This window comes from Rutilus rutilus, assembly GCF_951802725.1.
Source record: "Rutilus rutilus genome assembly, chromosome: 15".
Lineage (NCBI taxonomy): Eukaryota > Metazoa > Chordata > Actinopteri > Cypriniformes > Leuciscidae > Rutilus > Rutilus rutilus.
In genome coordinates, this window is record NC_140220.1 from 23,249,586 (window position 1) to 23,265,393 (window position 15,808).

General features: G+C 39.8%; 2 protein-coding genes across 6 annotated transcripts in view; one reads left to right on the forward strand and one right to left on the reverse strand.

Annotated features, from left to right (window-relative positions):
* Positions 1 to 5,217, forward strand: part of prrc2c (proline-rich coiled-coil 2C) — a 23,869-nt gene extending 18,652 nt beyond the window's left edge. For 2 of the 4 annotated variants that reach the window (XM_084433241.1, XM_084433242.1), the window contains exons 26-28: positions 1,273 to 1,420; positions 1,496 to 1,720; positions 3,402 to 5,217. In XM_084433241.1, coding sequence (XP_084289367.1) covers positions 1,273 to 1,420; positions 1,496 to 1,720; positions 3,402 to 3,650 — 622 coding nt within the window. In that variant the 3' untranslated portion in view covers positions 3,651 to 5,217. The remainder of the gene's footprint in view (positions 1 to 1,272; positions 1,421 to 1,495; positions 1,721 to 3,401) is intronic. The other 2 variants (XM_084433243.1, XM_084433244.1) reach the window with 1 other exon arrangement.
* On the reverse strand, positions 5,120 to 12,313 carry myoc (myocilin). Of its 2 annotated transcripts, XM_084433245.1 has the most exons (4): positions 11,471 to 12,313; positions 8,542 to 8,607; positions 8,199 to 8,297; positions 5,120 to 6,964 (listed from the first exon to the last, which is right to left on the reverse strand). In XM_084433245.1, exons 1-4 carry the CDS (start codon positions 11,946 to 11,948, stop codon positions 6,177 to 6,179), a joined length of 1,431 nt encoding a protein of 476 aa, XP_084289371.1. In that variant the 5' UTR covers positions 11,949 to 12,313; the 3' UTR covers positions 5,120 to 6,176. The 2 variants fall into 2 exon arrangements, with proteins under 2 accessions (XP_084289371.1, XP_084289372.1); XM_084433246.1 differs by lacking the exon at positions 8,542 to 8,607 and having other exon boundaries at positions 11,471 to 12,308.
* Positions 12,314 to 15,808: the final 3,495 nt, after the last annotated feature.

Sequence of the window (15,808 nt, forward strand, 5' to 3'; positions counted from 1 at the left end):
CATGTCCCCTTTAAGGCCCAGACACACCAAACCAAAATCAAAGAATGAGTGCTACATTTACATTTATGCATTTGGCAGATGCTTTTATCCAAAGCGACTTAAATTGCATTTCAAGGTACACTTGTTTTTATTTTATTTTTTTGTGCTGACTGAGGTCAACACTGTTTACATCTGGTATAAAACTGCGTTTTAGTCGATCAGATCACAAGTACATGATGGAGACACATTCCCGTTTACACCTGGTGTTTAAATCTGTCTTTTTTGTCCACTTACAACCACTTCTGTCCTGATTTCTTTGAGGGGAAGCTCTATGGGAGGGTAAATGTATGGCCTTTTTGAGATCTTTTGATCTAATGGACAAAATAAGCTCACAGAATTTACATATGAGCGCGACCGAAGACAGGATTAATTTTGGGGTGTATTTGCATAAAGATGCTTTTATTTGATCAGAAATACAGTAAAAACAAAATGATAACGGGAAATTTGATTACATTTATACAAGCGTTTTCTATTTTAATGTATTTTAAAATGTAATTTATTCCTGTGTTGGTAAAGCTGAATTTTCAGCATCATTACTCCAGTCTTCAGTGTCACATGATCCTTCAGAAATCATTCTAATATGATGATTTTTGTATTCTTTGTGATGATTTTTTTTTAAAGAATCCTGTGGAGGGATGTATCACATTTCCCACAAAAATATTAAGCAGCAAAAACTTCAACATTGTTAAGAACCAGTATTAATTGAGCACCAGTAATTGATAAAAACTGATCACCAAATCAGCATATTAAAAGTTATTTTAAATTGTAATCATATTTCACAATAATACCATTTTACTGTATTTCTGATCAAATAAATGAAGCATTGAGGATATGAGACTTTTCAAAAACCTTGTCTTAATTATTCCAAACTTTTGACCGGTAGTGTACAAACCTTAAAAAGCATAGCAGCGCTTGCTTGCTGTTTTTCCCTCTTGACTTTGTCGTTTGCTTGCTTTCCTTATTTGAGTAATGGGTTGTTTTGCTAAACTCTCCTGGCAACTCAACAGGCTCAATTGGCCGAAAAGCCACTGATGGGGTCTGATTAATGTCAATGGTGCAGAACACACCAGAGTAAAAACTAGACCAACAGACAGATGCTCAATTACAGCTCATTGGCCGACAAATAACCTTCAGCTTGGAGCGTCACAGCCTTTTTGTGTACTGTATGCATATCCGATATCTGTCATAAGCATATTTTGTGTTTTCTGATAGCTTCCTTGTTTGTGTTCTCAGGGCGAGCTCCACAAGCCCCAGTAATCAGTCTAGCAAGATGAACAGCATGCTGTATCCCAAACAGTTCCAGTCGGCATCTGCAGGAATGCGCATTGCCCAGCACTTCCCAGGACAGTTCAACCCACAGGTCAGCCACTACAGACACCAAGTAAGTTTTTGGGAAATCTTAATTCAATAACGTTTCTGGAGTATTAACTGTTTCTCGTCTCTATCATGCTTGCAGATGTTGTCTCAGGCCAACATGGTGTCTCCATTGGTACGTCCACCCCATGCAAATTCCTTTCCTGGAGGGGTACAGCGTTCACCCATGGGTCCACCCATGTCCCCCAACCTGAGCGGTGGTCTGATGCCCCATCCCAGACCCCAGCACCCTCCACGTGGACCTTCTGGTCCCCCGTTAGTACCCCGTGGAACACAGGCTGCCCTAAAAGCAGAACAGGACCTTAAGGTGAGCGTTGTGAATAAATGTATTAATGTAAAAGTGTGATTTTTGATTTCATGATGACTTTACAGCATTGGTTCTCAACCAGGGGGCCTCACTTAAAATGATTTAAGCCCTGAGGGCATTTTTAGAGTTGTTTTTTCTGAGAGTTGTTTTAACACACACACAACTAGGCTCATAACTCCAAAACTATAGCTAGGAGAGTCAAAAGGTAGGTATCGTTTGATAGAACATTACATTTGGACATTCTCATACCGAAAAACTGCTGATAAAATTAAAAAAATATATATTTCTTTTATGATTTTGCATATCTTTCTTGTTTGACATGCAATGACTCAGGAAAGAAAAATGGTAGGGGGACACTTCGGGTTGAAGGGGTTAACGTCTTAAGGTCATTAACCTGGTACTGTGGTCAGCACTTTCAAAGACAAGATTGAAAAACACATTGTCTAGGGTTTTATAGTATTTTGGACACACAATATTTATGCTTTTCTTTTTTTTATTTGCATTTGCATTTTTTTAAAAGGGGTTTCCTTTAAAATGACTTTATTTATTTATTTACTTAACTGTATGTGGGTTAGGGGAGGCTTCAAAGTTTGTCAATATCAGACGAAAATCCAAAATAAGGTTAGGAGTTTAAGGGGTTAAAATAAAACCAATCATATCAATAACTGAAAATCAGTAATAAAAAGATATTTATTATTTTTTTCACCCCTTTTTTTCCTCAGAAGCACAGGATCTTAAAAAAAAAAAAAAAAAAAACCTGGATATGAGGTAGCCTAATTTTATCACTCTTTAAAAATGACTCGTCCAGATCTAGAAATAACATGTAAATTAATAAAATGGTAATATTCCATTCCATAATATTCTCAACTAATGCTGTAAACTGGTACTAGTGCATTACTATATTAAAGGTTAAAATTAACAAAATTACACATGGAATTTTTAATTTATGTAGTGCATATGTTTAGAAAAATGGTTAATTCTAGCTTACTATCAAGATATGGGAATTGAATTACTTTTCTGAGGTAAATTTAACATTGCTTGTTTTATTGACATCTTTCTGAGGTTGAAGCAGTGATTACTGATTGAGACATGAAATATTTCACTAAGCTTATTGCAATTTATTAGATGGAATGCATGCTAAGTTTTGTTCACGCATCTACTTAAAACAGCATAGACTACTAGATCGATTCTTGGTATTTAAGAATCAATACAGGTTAATCAAAATGAGAATAGATTAAAATCAAGAAATCAATGCACTCATGTTTTATTTAATTCATGTAAAATTACGTCTTTATTGTGACATGACTTGATGAATTACATGACTGTGAGATTCTCTATTTTTTAGCGCCAAGTTTAAATTGCATATTAAGCATGTAACAGATCTCATTTGTGCATTAATGGCTGTTATGTTAAAATTTACTAAGGGAGGTTAGTTTATATTTATTGGTAAAACAAAACCGATACCCAATTATGAAAAAATGCTTAAAAATCTGGAAAAAACGCTCACTACATGTGGATCCAGTCATGTGGCCTTTGCATATTGTTGTGGACAATTGGTGCCTTTGGAGTCACTATAGGTTGAGAACCACTGCTTTAGAGGTTGTATGTGAGGGCACTTTCTATATTGGCTTTAAATGTCTCTCTCTCTCTCTCGCTCTCTCACTTTCTCACTCACTCTCAGGCTAAACAGAGAGCTGAGGTATTACAGTCTACCCACAAGTTCTTCTCTGAGCAGCAACAACTCAAGGCTCCAGTAAGCAAGCCCACCCGCATGGAAGGAGCAGGCAAACCCACCGACAGCATCACTTCAAATCACCAGGGGGCGCCATCCGACCGCGCAGAGTCTGACAAACCTGCTCTAGCAACAACCAAACCCATCCGGACGGGTCCGATCAAACCGCAGGCCATCAAACCAGAGGAGAGCAAGTAGCAGTTATTGCTTCAGAAAGGGCACATGGATGGAAGGATGGATTGAGAGGCCGGAGGCTTGGGAGAGGGGAGGGGGGGTGACGTCCTACAGCACCTGAAAGCAGCAGAGAAGTGTAGGGAAGTAGAGTGGAGGAGGTTAATTTTACGAGGTGATGTGCATTTCTCACACTTACTGTGCCCTTTTTCCTCATCCTTTTATCAGTCCATCCATTCTCTCTGCTGTGGTTGGCATTACAGAGAAAGCGCCCCTCCATTGTGTGAACTGTACATCCCCAGTGAACAATGAAGGTAGACATCAACAAAAGTTACAGTGAGAATGCCATTTTTAATAGCAATATGATTTATTTTTCACTTTCACATTTCCGCATGTAAAGAAACACGTTTTAGGAAGGCAAATATCTCCTTTTTTTATTGAAGATGTTTTCCCCAATTTTTGTTGTTCTTGATGTTCTCGAGCAACAATGTTGAGGTTATGGCGATAAAGATACAATGAAATGTCTACACACACTTGCATATAATTATTGTGTTTGTGTGTACACCTCTCAACATTACCTGCACACTCACGATTACTTTCACTTCACTTCAACCATGTGTATTGGCCTTAACAATACATAGAACGTCATTTCAGCAGATTAGGAATTGATTACCGATGTATCTGATTAATTCATCGATTGCAGTCTCCACTGTGAGCCTTCCCTCTTGCCTTCTCAGTCAGTAGTCTACGCCTGCAAGAATTGAAGATTGTGCGTTTGCGTGTGTGCGCAAAATAACCTTGAATCTTTAGCCAAAGGTTAGGCGTCAAGAGACCTGAATCCTTTTAGATGAATATATGATTTTGACAAAGATGGCTCTGCTTGGTCAACATATAGTAGAATTATGATGGAATATTTTCTTTTTTTTGTAAACGGTTCCTCCAGACCAGGCCTATGTTTGATATGTCCTAAGCTTAAGCCCCTCCCCTTTTCTGTGAACGATGACAGATGTAGACACACCCACTTCTATAACTCCATTTCACCTTCCAGCCTCTCCACACAGCTCCCAACCATGCTGCTGACCAACTCTGACTCTCCTGACCAATCACTGCAGAGGAGGGGCGGGGTTTGGGTTGGGGTGAGTGGTCAAGCATTTTAGGTTCAATGGTAACGAGCTGCAAGTTTAGAAAGAGCAATGTTGAGTGTAAGGCAGCCAAACTCAATGGGGGGTTTGGGGCAGGAGTGATGCAAGTCCTTAACAGGTTCCCAGATGTTTTGGACTACTGTTATGGTGACCACAGGCCTGAGTATACAAGGTCTTTCTCCAAACCACTCCTCTTGGGTTGCTATTGCAAAGGGGCATACAGTTGAACAAGGGTTTCAGTATGGCCCCCCATTTCTTGTTTTAGTAGATATGAGAAACTACAAACAGAAGGGGAGGAGAGGGAATTGATTTGTTTTTCTTTTCTTTTTTTGATTTCTGTTTTGTTTTACTTGTACAGGGGTTAAATCGCTGTATTAAAATATGTAAGGTCTTATTTACATTCTCCTGGTTTGGTTACAGAAACTAATAAAATAATATGCTGTAAAAAATGAGCTGTGGTCATGTTTGTTTTGTGGTGCTGAATTCAGTAAAATACCTTAATGCATGGAAAATAAGATAACACCACTAAATTATAAAGAGAGGCACACAGATTCATACTTTAAATCTTTATTCTCATAAGTTAATACACTTTAGCCACAAGATCCCAATCTTAACATCTCAAGCAGCACAGAGTCTTGAGGCATATTCAAAAGAGAGTAGGGAAAATATTCATCATATACAGAGATAGGATAGTACGATTGCGTGAGAATTAGAGCATGTACACTAGCAAAGGTTTTGTTATGGTTTTTAAAGTTGCATTCCTCTACAATCTTGTAAGCCTACAAATGTAGGCTTACTATAATTAATTGTATGCCATTATATTTCCCCCCTTCCTTGAATTTATTCAGTGCCGTAAACACAAAAGACAAGACATTACTTACAAAGGTAGAAAAATAATTTCTCTATTAACATGTTAAGTGGACAAAATCACTGAGGAATTAAATGTGGCCTCAATTTATTAAAAAAACTGATGATATGATACATGATTAGATACTTTATCCATTTGGTAACGTGTTGGTCAAAGGAACTTCTTTTTTAGCATGTTTATCATGAACAAAGATAAGATAACACTTAATGTGAAGTTGTGCAATGTAGTCACTGGTACACAATTTCTTTTAATTGTGGTCTTGAAAATAACAGCCTATATACAATTGTTGGTGCTTCAATATTATCAGGAAAATGTTATTTTCTGTATTCATTATATATACGTACTCTTGGTGCTATTATTTATGTCACCAGCATAATTATGGTTGAATTGCCCAGTTGCTTTTTTACGCTAGATTGTCTATAATTGTCTTTGAATATCAGTAAATCCAACAATAGCTGTCCCACTGGATGTTAAAATATTAAAACATTGCAAAACGCGTCTATAAGCTGGGGTGATATGGACATTTATGCTGATAGCTTCGCTTTACTCCTGCTTGCCTAGTCTCACATTATAAGATACAATGTAAAAGTTATCCCAAGCATATAGCTTTCTCTGCCCTGGGTTGTAGTCTACCATGCTGTTGTAGCGATAGCGGTTTTTGAACGGCACTGAGATTGTTTTACCCTGGCTGGTTGCAGTGTCATACATGTAATTTACGGTGGTGTTTGGCGAGGTGTAACTAGCAACCGTGTACAGCTTCCCACAGATCATAAAAGCATTAGCCACGGAAGTTTTGCGAATTTTTGTCTCCCAGGTGCCCTTCACCTCCAAGCTGTGAGGGTCCAGCTGGGAGAGCACAATAGCGCCCTTGGCTTTGTTGGTACTGTATATGGCCCATAGACCATTCTCATCTATTGCCAGGTCAATGTCTGTGTAACCACCCCAGGAGTAGGGGAATTGACCATGGAAGCCAGAATGGGGAAGATCACGGCGAGCAGCAATGCTCTCGGAGAGTAGATCGTATCTTAGAAGGGTGCGACTGAGCCTCCGTTGGTAGTACAAGGAGCCTCTGTACATGGTGGCACCTGTGCTCTCCACAGGTTCTGGCAAGAGCAGGACTTTGGTAGGAAACCCACGTGACAGCTGGTCCATGTTTTCATACCCAAAGAGTTGACGCACTTCAGACCCTACGGCATCGATGCGCCATACCATCTCTGGACCATAAGGTTCCTTAGCTTCTGGGTCTTGCATCCAGACACCGTATTTACCTGCAATACTGTCAGCCTTACGGTGCACCTCAGGCTGGTCTACCCACACCAGGTCACCACAGCCTGAAAAAACAAAACAAGAGATTGGACACTTGTTGGAAACATTGGATTGCAAATGACAAGTTGAAAGATACCATTAAAACAAAATTTGCTAAAGGTGGAAGAGAGGACAGCTTGTCCTACCATTCCTGCTAGTGTAAAAGATTAGAAACATACTTAACCTTTCCTAAAATACCCTGTAAGAGAGAGGTACTGGGGGAAGGGATGCTTGGCAGAATTCAAAGGACTTCTTGGGAAAAACCCGAACCTTAATGTCTTTGTTTAGCAACATGGTCGCATCAAGTGATTCACATTACCATTTTGGCGCCTTACTAAACATACACACTCCTTTTATAAGCTAGATTATTTTAGGCTTAAATGAACTGGTAAAAATAGCAGAATTAGTATAAGTGCTGTCAGCAGGAATGAAAGCTATGTGCACAGTATCAATTTTTCAGGCACCTGAGATGAACAGATGTAGGGGCATATATATATATATATATATATAAGCATGACTTGACAATCAAGCTAATGTCAGAAGACATCTACTAGGCCCTGTTTACACCTTGTATTAAGATGTGTTTCGGTTGATCGGATCACAAGTGGACGACTCTAAATACAGGTGTAAACGGGGTTTAAAATGTTTTGAGCTTGTCCACCAGAGGTAGTCGAAAACACATTTGGCCAGATTGCTTTCATAGTGTAGATGCTCATGTGGTCAAATGTGTTCGATCAGCCACAAAAGACTGCCTACCGACAATGCGTAAACATTATGGGAAGCGCGATAGCAAGACGGGATTTAAACTTTGTTGGCTCAAGACCCAAGTTTGGTTTGGAGACGAAAAACGTACCAAGCACAATGATCACTCAGCATTCCTGATTTCTAACACACAAGTGTTCGGCGTGTCTTGCGGCTGTCAGAGCAGAAACGAAAGCTGATGCTCTGCAAATGTTTTTGCGTCGTCTACAGTCGTGTTCATATGTAAATCGCGTGAGCTTATTTCGTCCATTATATTGAAAGATCTGAAAAAGGCCATACATTTACCCGCCCATAGACACTCCCCTCGAAGAAATCAGGACAGAAGTGGTTGAAAGTGGACAAAAGAGACAGATTTTAACACCAAGTGTAAACGGGAATGTGTCTCCCTTGTCTATTAGTGATGTGATTGACCAAATGCATCTTAATAACAGGTGTAAACAGGGCCCTAGATTTTGGCTTTATGTGATAGACACCCTAGGGTTAGGGTGTGACCCTCACCTGAGATGTCCGCTGGACCTTCCAGATTTGGGGCAGACACCTCAGTGACCACAGCTGTCAGCTCTTGATATCCTGGACTCGAGTAATGCCATGCTGGATCTAGGAGATCAGAAAGACAGAAATTCACATACTCAAATTGAGACATGCATGTGAAGGTGTTGAGGTCTACATTTGTCAAGCCTTTGCAATCAGAATGGCAACTAGTGACCATGACATTGCAGTCAGTAACAAGAATATTAAATAACTTGTCTTATTTGCAGTATGGAGTTGGATTAATAATTTATGATAGTGCAGTTTGTTCTCTGCCTAAGTAACTATACCCTTGTTACACCCCCTACCCTACCTCTTAAACTGCTGGTGTCTCCTTGTGTATTCCCAGGCCTGGATACCAGGTGGGAAAGTGCAGGACCTAAAAGGCAAACCAAATTATCAATTTGCTGTTATTGTCTGGGCAATGTTTACTGCCCCTTATTATCTGGTAGATCACAAATGTTTAGCTAGTCCAATAAAATGGTCACTATGTCCCAGAGTACCATGATGGAAGTCTAAACTAGTTAAGTTGGACAGACTTATAGGCTTGGCATTGATCCTGAGTTGCCTGAGAGAGGTATGTTTGTTGGGATGCATGGTTTTGGGGGACTGGCAGCTCTACTGACAGTCAGGAATCTAGGAGAAGGAAATAAACAGCCCTGAGTAGATTCCCAGCTGTCCCGGTGCCTGGCAGACTCCAGACCTCCCATTACACATCCGAAACTCAGACATGCACTCCAGCAGAGAGCACATACACTCTTCCTGGTTAACAATCTCAAACAAAAGCGGAGTAAAATTAAAAGCCGTTGTGTCATTTTTTTCATTGTAAAAAACATTTTCAACATTGCTTCATTGCTTTCAACATCAGTTTGTTTGAGTGATCTGACTTGTCAACTTTTGGCTCAACCAGTACCTGTTTGTCCAAAGTCCCAAAAAAATGGAATATGGTTGAGAAGGGGTGTTTTGGAAACTTTGTTAGAAATGTTTAGTTAGTTAGTTTTGTTTGGTCCTAATAACGATACAGAAAGCCAGGACCTGAAAAACTTACACTCACATTATCCTCACTCCTTCAATTTGATTGCCCAAGGGCTAATTTAACTCTGTTTATGTCTGATCAAGTGCTTACATGTTTACAGGCTTTTAGAATGGTCGTGAACATCTGAAATCTGACTTTGATTGATTGCTGTGACGAGGGTTTAAAAGGGCTGCTGCTGCTGATGATGATGATAGCTTGCTCAGACCTGCAGTGGGAAGGTCTGTAGTTACTGTCCTTTATCCCTATAATCAACACTTGCTCATGGACACGGGTATATGCATCACCACAAGGCAACAAAAGCATGTAATTCCCAAGGTTTGTTTGCAGGTGTTAATGCTTATCTGTATATCGTGCCTAATGGTTCCCTGAGAGATTAAGCAGAACTTCAAGAACCTTCTGGACCATCTGGTAGCATGTTGCAGGCTAATTTATTTGCAGGAGCCTTCACATCTTAACATCTTTAAGACTTTGAAGGGGGGATTTGTACTGTTTGAATGCTTTTGGGTTTTGCAATTCTAGGCCGTGAAGCAGATGCCAACTCTTAGTATAATTCTAAATGAGAATTCCTTTTGTTTAAAGTTTCCAAAACACTTCAAAACGATCTCCGGAGGCACGCATTCATATGTTCGTACTTAATGAGGTGACACTGACAACATTCATATGGCTGAATGGAATCCTGATCTTTTTTTTATTTCACAGACTGTTTGCATGTTGTTAGGCGTCTTCACTGCTCAGTAATTTTTTCTCATTAAAATGTTTTACACAATGAGTAGTTCTTATAAAAAAGTATAAGAATGACCCCCTTTATTTAACACTTGTAGTCATTAATCACAAATGACTGAAAATAGAGCATTTCTGCAATTGCATTGGTACATAAGTGTTAGTCCAAAATGACTGCCAAATCAGCCAGAGGAATATAAACAAGTAATGCACCTTTGAACCTTGCATTAATCAATGTAATTAAAGTCTTGTATCCACTGGTAAATTACTATTTTTTTCAGCCCCTTTCTGTGCTTGTGTACGTTTGCACAGTATGATATTTGGGGTGCAAAGGGACTGTGAACCTGAAAGCAAAAAGAATCCAAGAGGGTGAGGACGTGCAAGACGGATGGCTTGTTTTCTTTTCAACCTCAAAGAGCTGGAATTTGTCACCTTTTTTTGCAAAGAGGGTCTCCAAGGTGCTTCTCTCCTCTGTCTTGTTAAACTCCGTTTTTATTTTTCATGCATTTTTTACATGACGTAAAGGTACCAATAGTATATTTAATCCAGCACTAACAACCCCAGCAGGGATCAGTTACCCCTGACCTCCACCCCTCCACATGCAGCATCAGTCAGTGGTCTGCTGGGAGCTGTCAGTAAGACTTTACTGCCGAGCATTAGCACAGTACTGTTTTACTGCTTCAGCGGCTTTCCCCCAACACGCTCGTTCACTCATATGTTGACCTGCTCTTATAATATATGACATGGGGATGTCACCTTGTTCAGCTCTGATCTATCTATACTGTTCGCTGCTGCTTTAAAATGAACACAATGACCTGCTCACCAATCCCACCCGAAGTATGACTCACACTTCCAGACAGGTATAACTGTGGAAATACACACATAAACTGTAAGAGTCTGTTGCAAGGTGCCAGTGACTCAGTGACACACTCTCTGCTTTCCCAGACACTACACCTGTTTACAAGTCATGGCTCAATTACATTTTAAACATTTCGGTAACCACGAAAGTAAGATTATAAGTTAGTGTGTATTTTGCTTGAGCATTTTCCATCATTATACTGACAAAACAAAATAGATATTGGTGATCTTTCACACTTTATGATAAATTTACACAGTCATAAAAAATGTGCAACAATTGCACCTTTAGGGTTACAAGAGCTTGTCACTGGGACAGTAACCTTAAAGGGACACTTTTGTACTATATTTATCCCTAAATTATATGTTTTAGCACCTTAGAGTAATAATATGCATTTTATGATACTGTGAACCCTATAGGAGTAAATATAGTACAAAGGTTTCCTTTCGAGGGTACTGCCCCAGTGAAAAGCTGTTGTACACATACAATTTTTGCACATCACAAATGTATCCCAGGCAGTTTTAAGGTAGTGAACACTTGGCCAAAAGATAATTTTGGTTGCACAAGATGACCTTCAACAAAATATCACTATCAAAAATATTTTACATTTTTTGCTTGGTTGTCACTAACCTGATCCTGGTTTGAAGCTGTTGTCAATTTCCGGCACTCTAGGAGGAGGTTGTTGAGTGCAGGGTCTGCTCCTCAACTTCTCAGCCTCCTGGCGGAGCTCTTCCATCTTCTGCTGCAGGACCTGAACCTGTCTGTCCAGTCTTTGCTTCTCTCTCTGGAGCTGAGTGTTCTCCCCCATCACCTGGTTGTAAGCGTCCTGGAGGCCTGACTGAGATCCAGAACCCGCCGATGACTCTGACAGGGCTTCACCTCCTACGAGACGGGCGACCAGCGCCTCTAGCAGCCCCAGGCGGGACTTCAGGGCCTCCATCTCAGGACTTGAACCTGGTGATGGACAACTGGCCTCTGTAGGGCTGTCCACTGTGAAGCTGTACTGACAACGGCCATTGCCGGCATTCGCCCGCCGAAAACTAGCACTGCTCTGAGCCTGGGTGCCCATGAGCAGGCACGAAACACACAACACAGCCAAAAACCTCATGTTGAGGTGGACTTCAGATACCTGGAATCTTCTTTATCTGATGCTCTTCTTCCAGGGAGGTTCACTCAGAGGTGACTCTACTCTTTCTGCAGATTACTTGTCTGCCCTGTCCTCTTTAGCTCCGGCACTAATCTATCCCTTCCCTTTCACCTCACAAGCGTAACCGGAGCCACTCACTTCTCTGGCGTTCCACTAATGACCTCTCACCTGAGTCTTCTCAATCTTTCGCTCCCACTGACTTCCTCTCGCTTGTGCAAATGGTTGTCTTTGAGGGGCTGGTCAGAGTGTCTCGTTTGGATTGGTGGTCGATGTCTGTGATCCCTCAGTTTGTCTCGTCAGGTTTGGAGGCAGTTTGTCTCTGAGTCCGGGGCACATTACGCTGGGACTTATTTATACAGTCAGGGAGGAAAGGGAGGGAGGGACGAAAGAATGGAGAGACTCAAAGAGGGACGGAAGAAAAGGAGGGATGCTGTGTGCTTGAGGGATTGCCACAACAAAAAGATCCTTCCAGAGTTCTTTCTTTGCCACCTCCTCCTGGAGGGCATATCGGAGCATGTGTGCTGTTTGTTTAGCTTTGTGTGCAGGAATGCAGGGGCAACCACAGGTGAACACAGTGTTTGTTCACAGTATGTCCAAGTGTCATTTAATGGTTTGTATGCTCAGGCATTTTCCCTCTGGGTATTGTAGTAATTACTTAGCTAGGTGTGTGTGAGAGAGTTTCAAGAGTACCTACTGGGGAGAGTATACCTTTCTGCTGCTTTCTAATTCGGGTGTTGTGGTGTATGTGGTCCCTATCGGTTTGCTGCTGGTGATTCACAGCCAGGGGATCTCGCTGTGGGGAACCCAAGACAGGCTGTTAAGAGGGGGTAGATTTGGATAGAGTTACCCCAACCGGACAGTCCATGGGAGAGCTCCACAGTGTTGGTTTACATGTTGAGCTTAGCTAAAGGGGTCAGAATGTGATGCAAACAGTAGCAGAGGTCAATGCATGTTTGAGGTGTTGGTGATCTTGTTGATGGCATTTGTAATGGTTTAACATAACACTAATAACAGCTTCAATCCTCAGAATCATGCTCCCTTGCCCATTTCTCGTTCTGTCACCAACCTTCACAATCCCTCGCTATTTAGTTTCCTTCTTTCTCATTTACTTATGACATCCCACTGTAATTTCCACCACTCTCCCCTCCACAGTTCATCACCTCACTCTTTCAATAGGTCTGTTTTTGTTAGTTTACTTAGTAAACATTGGCTCAAAACACTTTCACACTCTTTTATCTATAATGTGGCCCAGATGGTTCAGGACTGGAATCTCTCTTCATGGTGGCCATTCGTTTTGTTTTGCTTGAATGTGCATGAGATGTCTGAATTTCTTGCCCAGCTAAGTCTTCGGAGAAATTTAGTAATACAAATACCTAGTACACACTATTCCTTGCTTCTGACAGTGCTTATAAAGATTTTTACTTTTACTTGATAGGTGAAATGTTAAACGGTGGATATGTTTTGTATAAATGTGTCACACATTCTATCCCACTGTACACAAAAAAGGTAAGATGGCCTTCCGAACAACCTGCATTTACATGCGATGCATTTCTAGTTTACCAAGTATATGACAAATATATTATTAGTGGAAATAAATAAATATATTGGCTAAAATATTGTACAACTTAGTCCTTAAATTAATTTTCAAAACAGGGATGTCATAACAAAAATGGCTATAAATTCAGATTGAATTATTCTACTCAATAAAAATAAAATAAAAAAAGTTATAAAAACGAATTACCAATGAAATATTCCATTAATTATTTGCATAATAATATCAACTACAACATTTCCTGGAGGCTTTAAAGTTACTGACTTGCAACTAGTCAGGACACAACTTCCCAAAACTACGTGTTGATGTGATAATGTTATCTAACGGTCCCAAAAAGTATTTAAACACATCACATTTAAAAAGAAATGAATTTCACTGTATGGATGACAACATATGAAACCACGTCACATCTGCAAAAAAATGATGCCAGATCTAGCGGGTCTAACTTTTCTGAGCAATTTTGCAATGACTTTTAACCAAGAGGCGCTAAGGTGATTTTTAGCAGATGTCAGCTCTCCTCAAGTTCGCACAGCTGTCCTAACAGAATAACCACAGGAATAATTCCATCACATATGTTTCAATAACATTTGACATTCACAAAGTGGCCAAATATTTTTTTTTTTTTTTTTTTTTAAATATCTATTGTTTTATAATCGATCAAACTTGTTTTTGTGAAATGTTAGGGTTGGAAAAAATGTGCCTGAGTTGTCACTTAGTTTAATATTTTGTTATATAATGTTACGACATCGGTACATCTTAAATGTGGCCAAATACCCTTTGGGGCTGGAAGTTGTAACATCTTACTTTTGTTTTCAACACCTCTGCTTGCAACCTTCTGGCCGTTCTTCAGGACCACCATCAGAGCTCTCAATTTTCACCTTGCAGGCTTCATTTCATCTATTACCACATCAGATTTATGGAAGATTTACAAGACCAGGCCTGCAAATTATATCCAACTAAATCCTTTATGTCAAATACTCATTCTATAATACTCGTTCTATAACTTGAGACGCTGACAATGAAGGATGTTGTAGAATCAAGGCTTACATTCCTTCAGTCAATGCAATTCTTAAACATTCCCTCAGTCTATCAGTTAATATCTGCAATCCTATTCATGTCATTTACAAAGTTCCATACAAACATAGGATTCTGATTTATGACATATATGTGACCTTTTGTTTTCAGTATTGAACAGATTCCAGCAAGTTCAGAACTGCAAATCTGCAACAAACCTTCAATAGCATTTATTGACTGACAAACTTCATATATATATATAATGTCTTATTTTTGTGAAAGATCTAAGACTATTTTGAATGGCATACACAAACACACACAATTAGAGGTGTGTTGCCTGGGGAGAGAGTGGAAGAACCTTACTTATGTAACTAATGAGAGACGTTCTTCATGGCAGAGATTAAATACTGATTGGAGAATTTGCTAACGCAAAACAGAACAACATGACCCTCCAACAAAACTCAAGTTAAATAGTTCCATCCACACATGTACAAAATGTGCGTACACCTCAAGTCATGCATCTTGGATCAGATTTATAAACCTGAGCAATAGCTAGAGACCAGAATATCATAGACTTTTTCAACACCTGGACACTCATTGATGTACCAGTCAGACTGATTTTTGCATGTCTCTGAATTCTCTTTGTCCAAAATTGGTAACAACAGATGGAGTGAAGCCATCTGCCATGAACACATGGGAACCAGAGTGCATGACTGAGATGAGAAGAACAGACAAAGATATAAAAATGGAGGAAAAGAAGGATAAATGGCTGAAAGTAATTCAGTGTGAGGAACGTAATGATACTTTAAAGGGGAATGAAAACAGATCTAAAGGAGTAAAACTCAGGAGCTGGTGTTTGAATCAGACCTTTAAGTGCTGACCAGGGAGTTGAGTTTCAGTGGTAAAGAAGGAAATAGTACTTAGTTCTATAAAAAGACTTAATAAACCATACATGCGAAACAAAAACTATTACTGAAGTATTAGTTCAGGTCACGCCATTTATGGAGGTATATAAATCCATTGAACTGACGTACTGCTTCTTATGTATATTAATTGCCAAACATGAGCCAGGAGAAATTACTGTGGCTGTTGAGAAACATTATATATTATTAGAAAAAAAAAAAAAGTTTCTCAAATAAAACCATAAAATGCACAGCGTCTTTTGAAGCATCACACAAGTCTTGAAAGTTATGGGCCATTCTACGGAGCCCCTAAAAATATAATGGGAGAAAACATTTAATTTCACTGCTTTTGC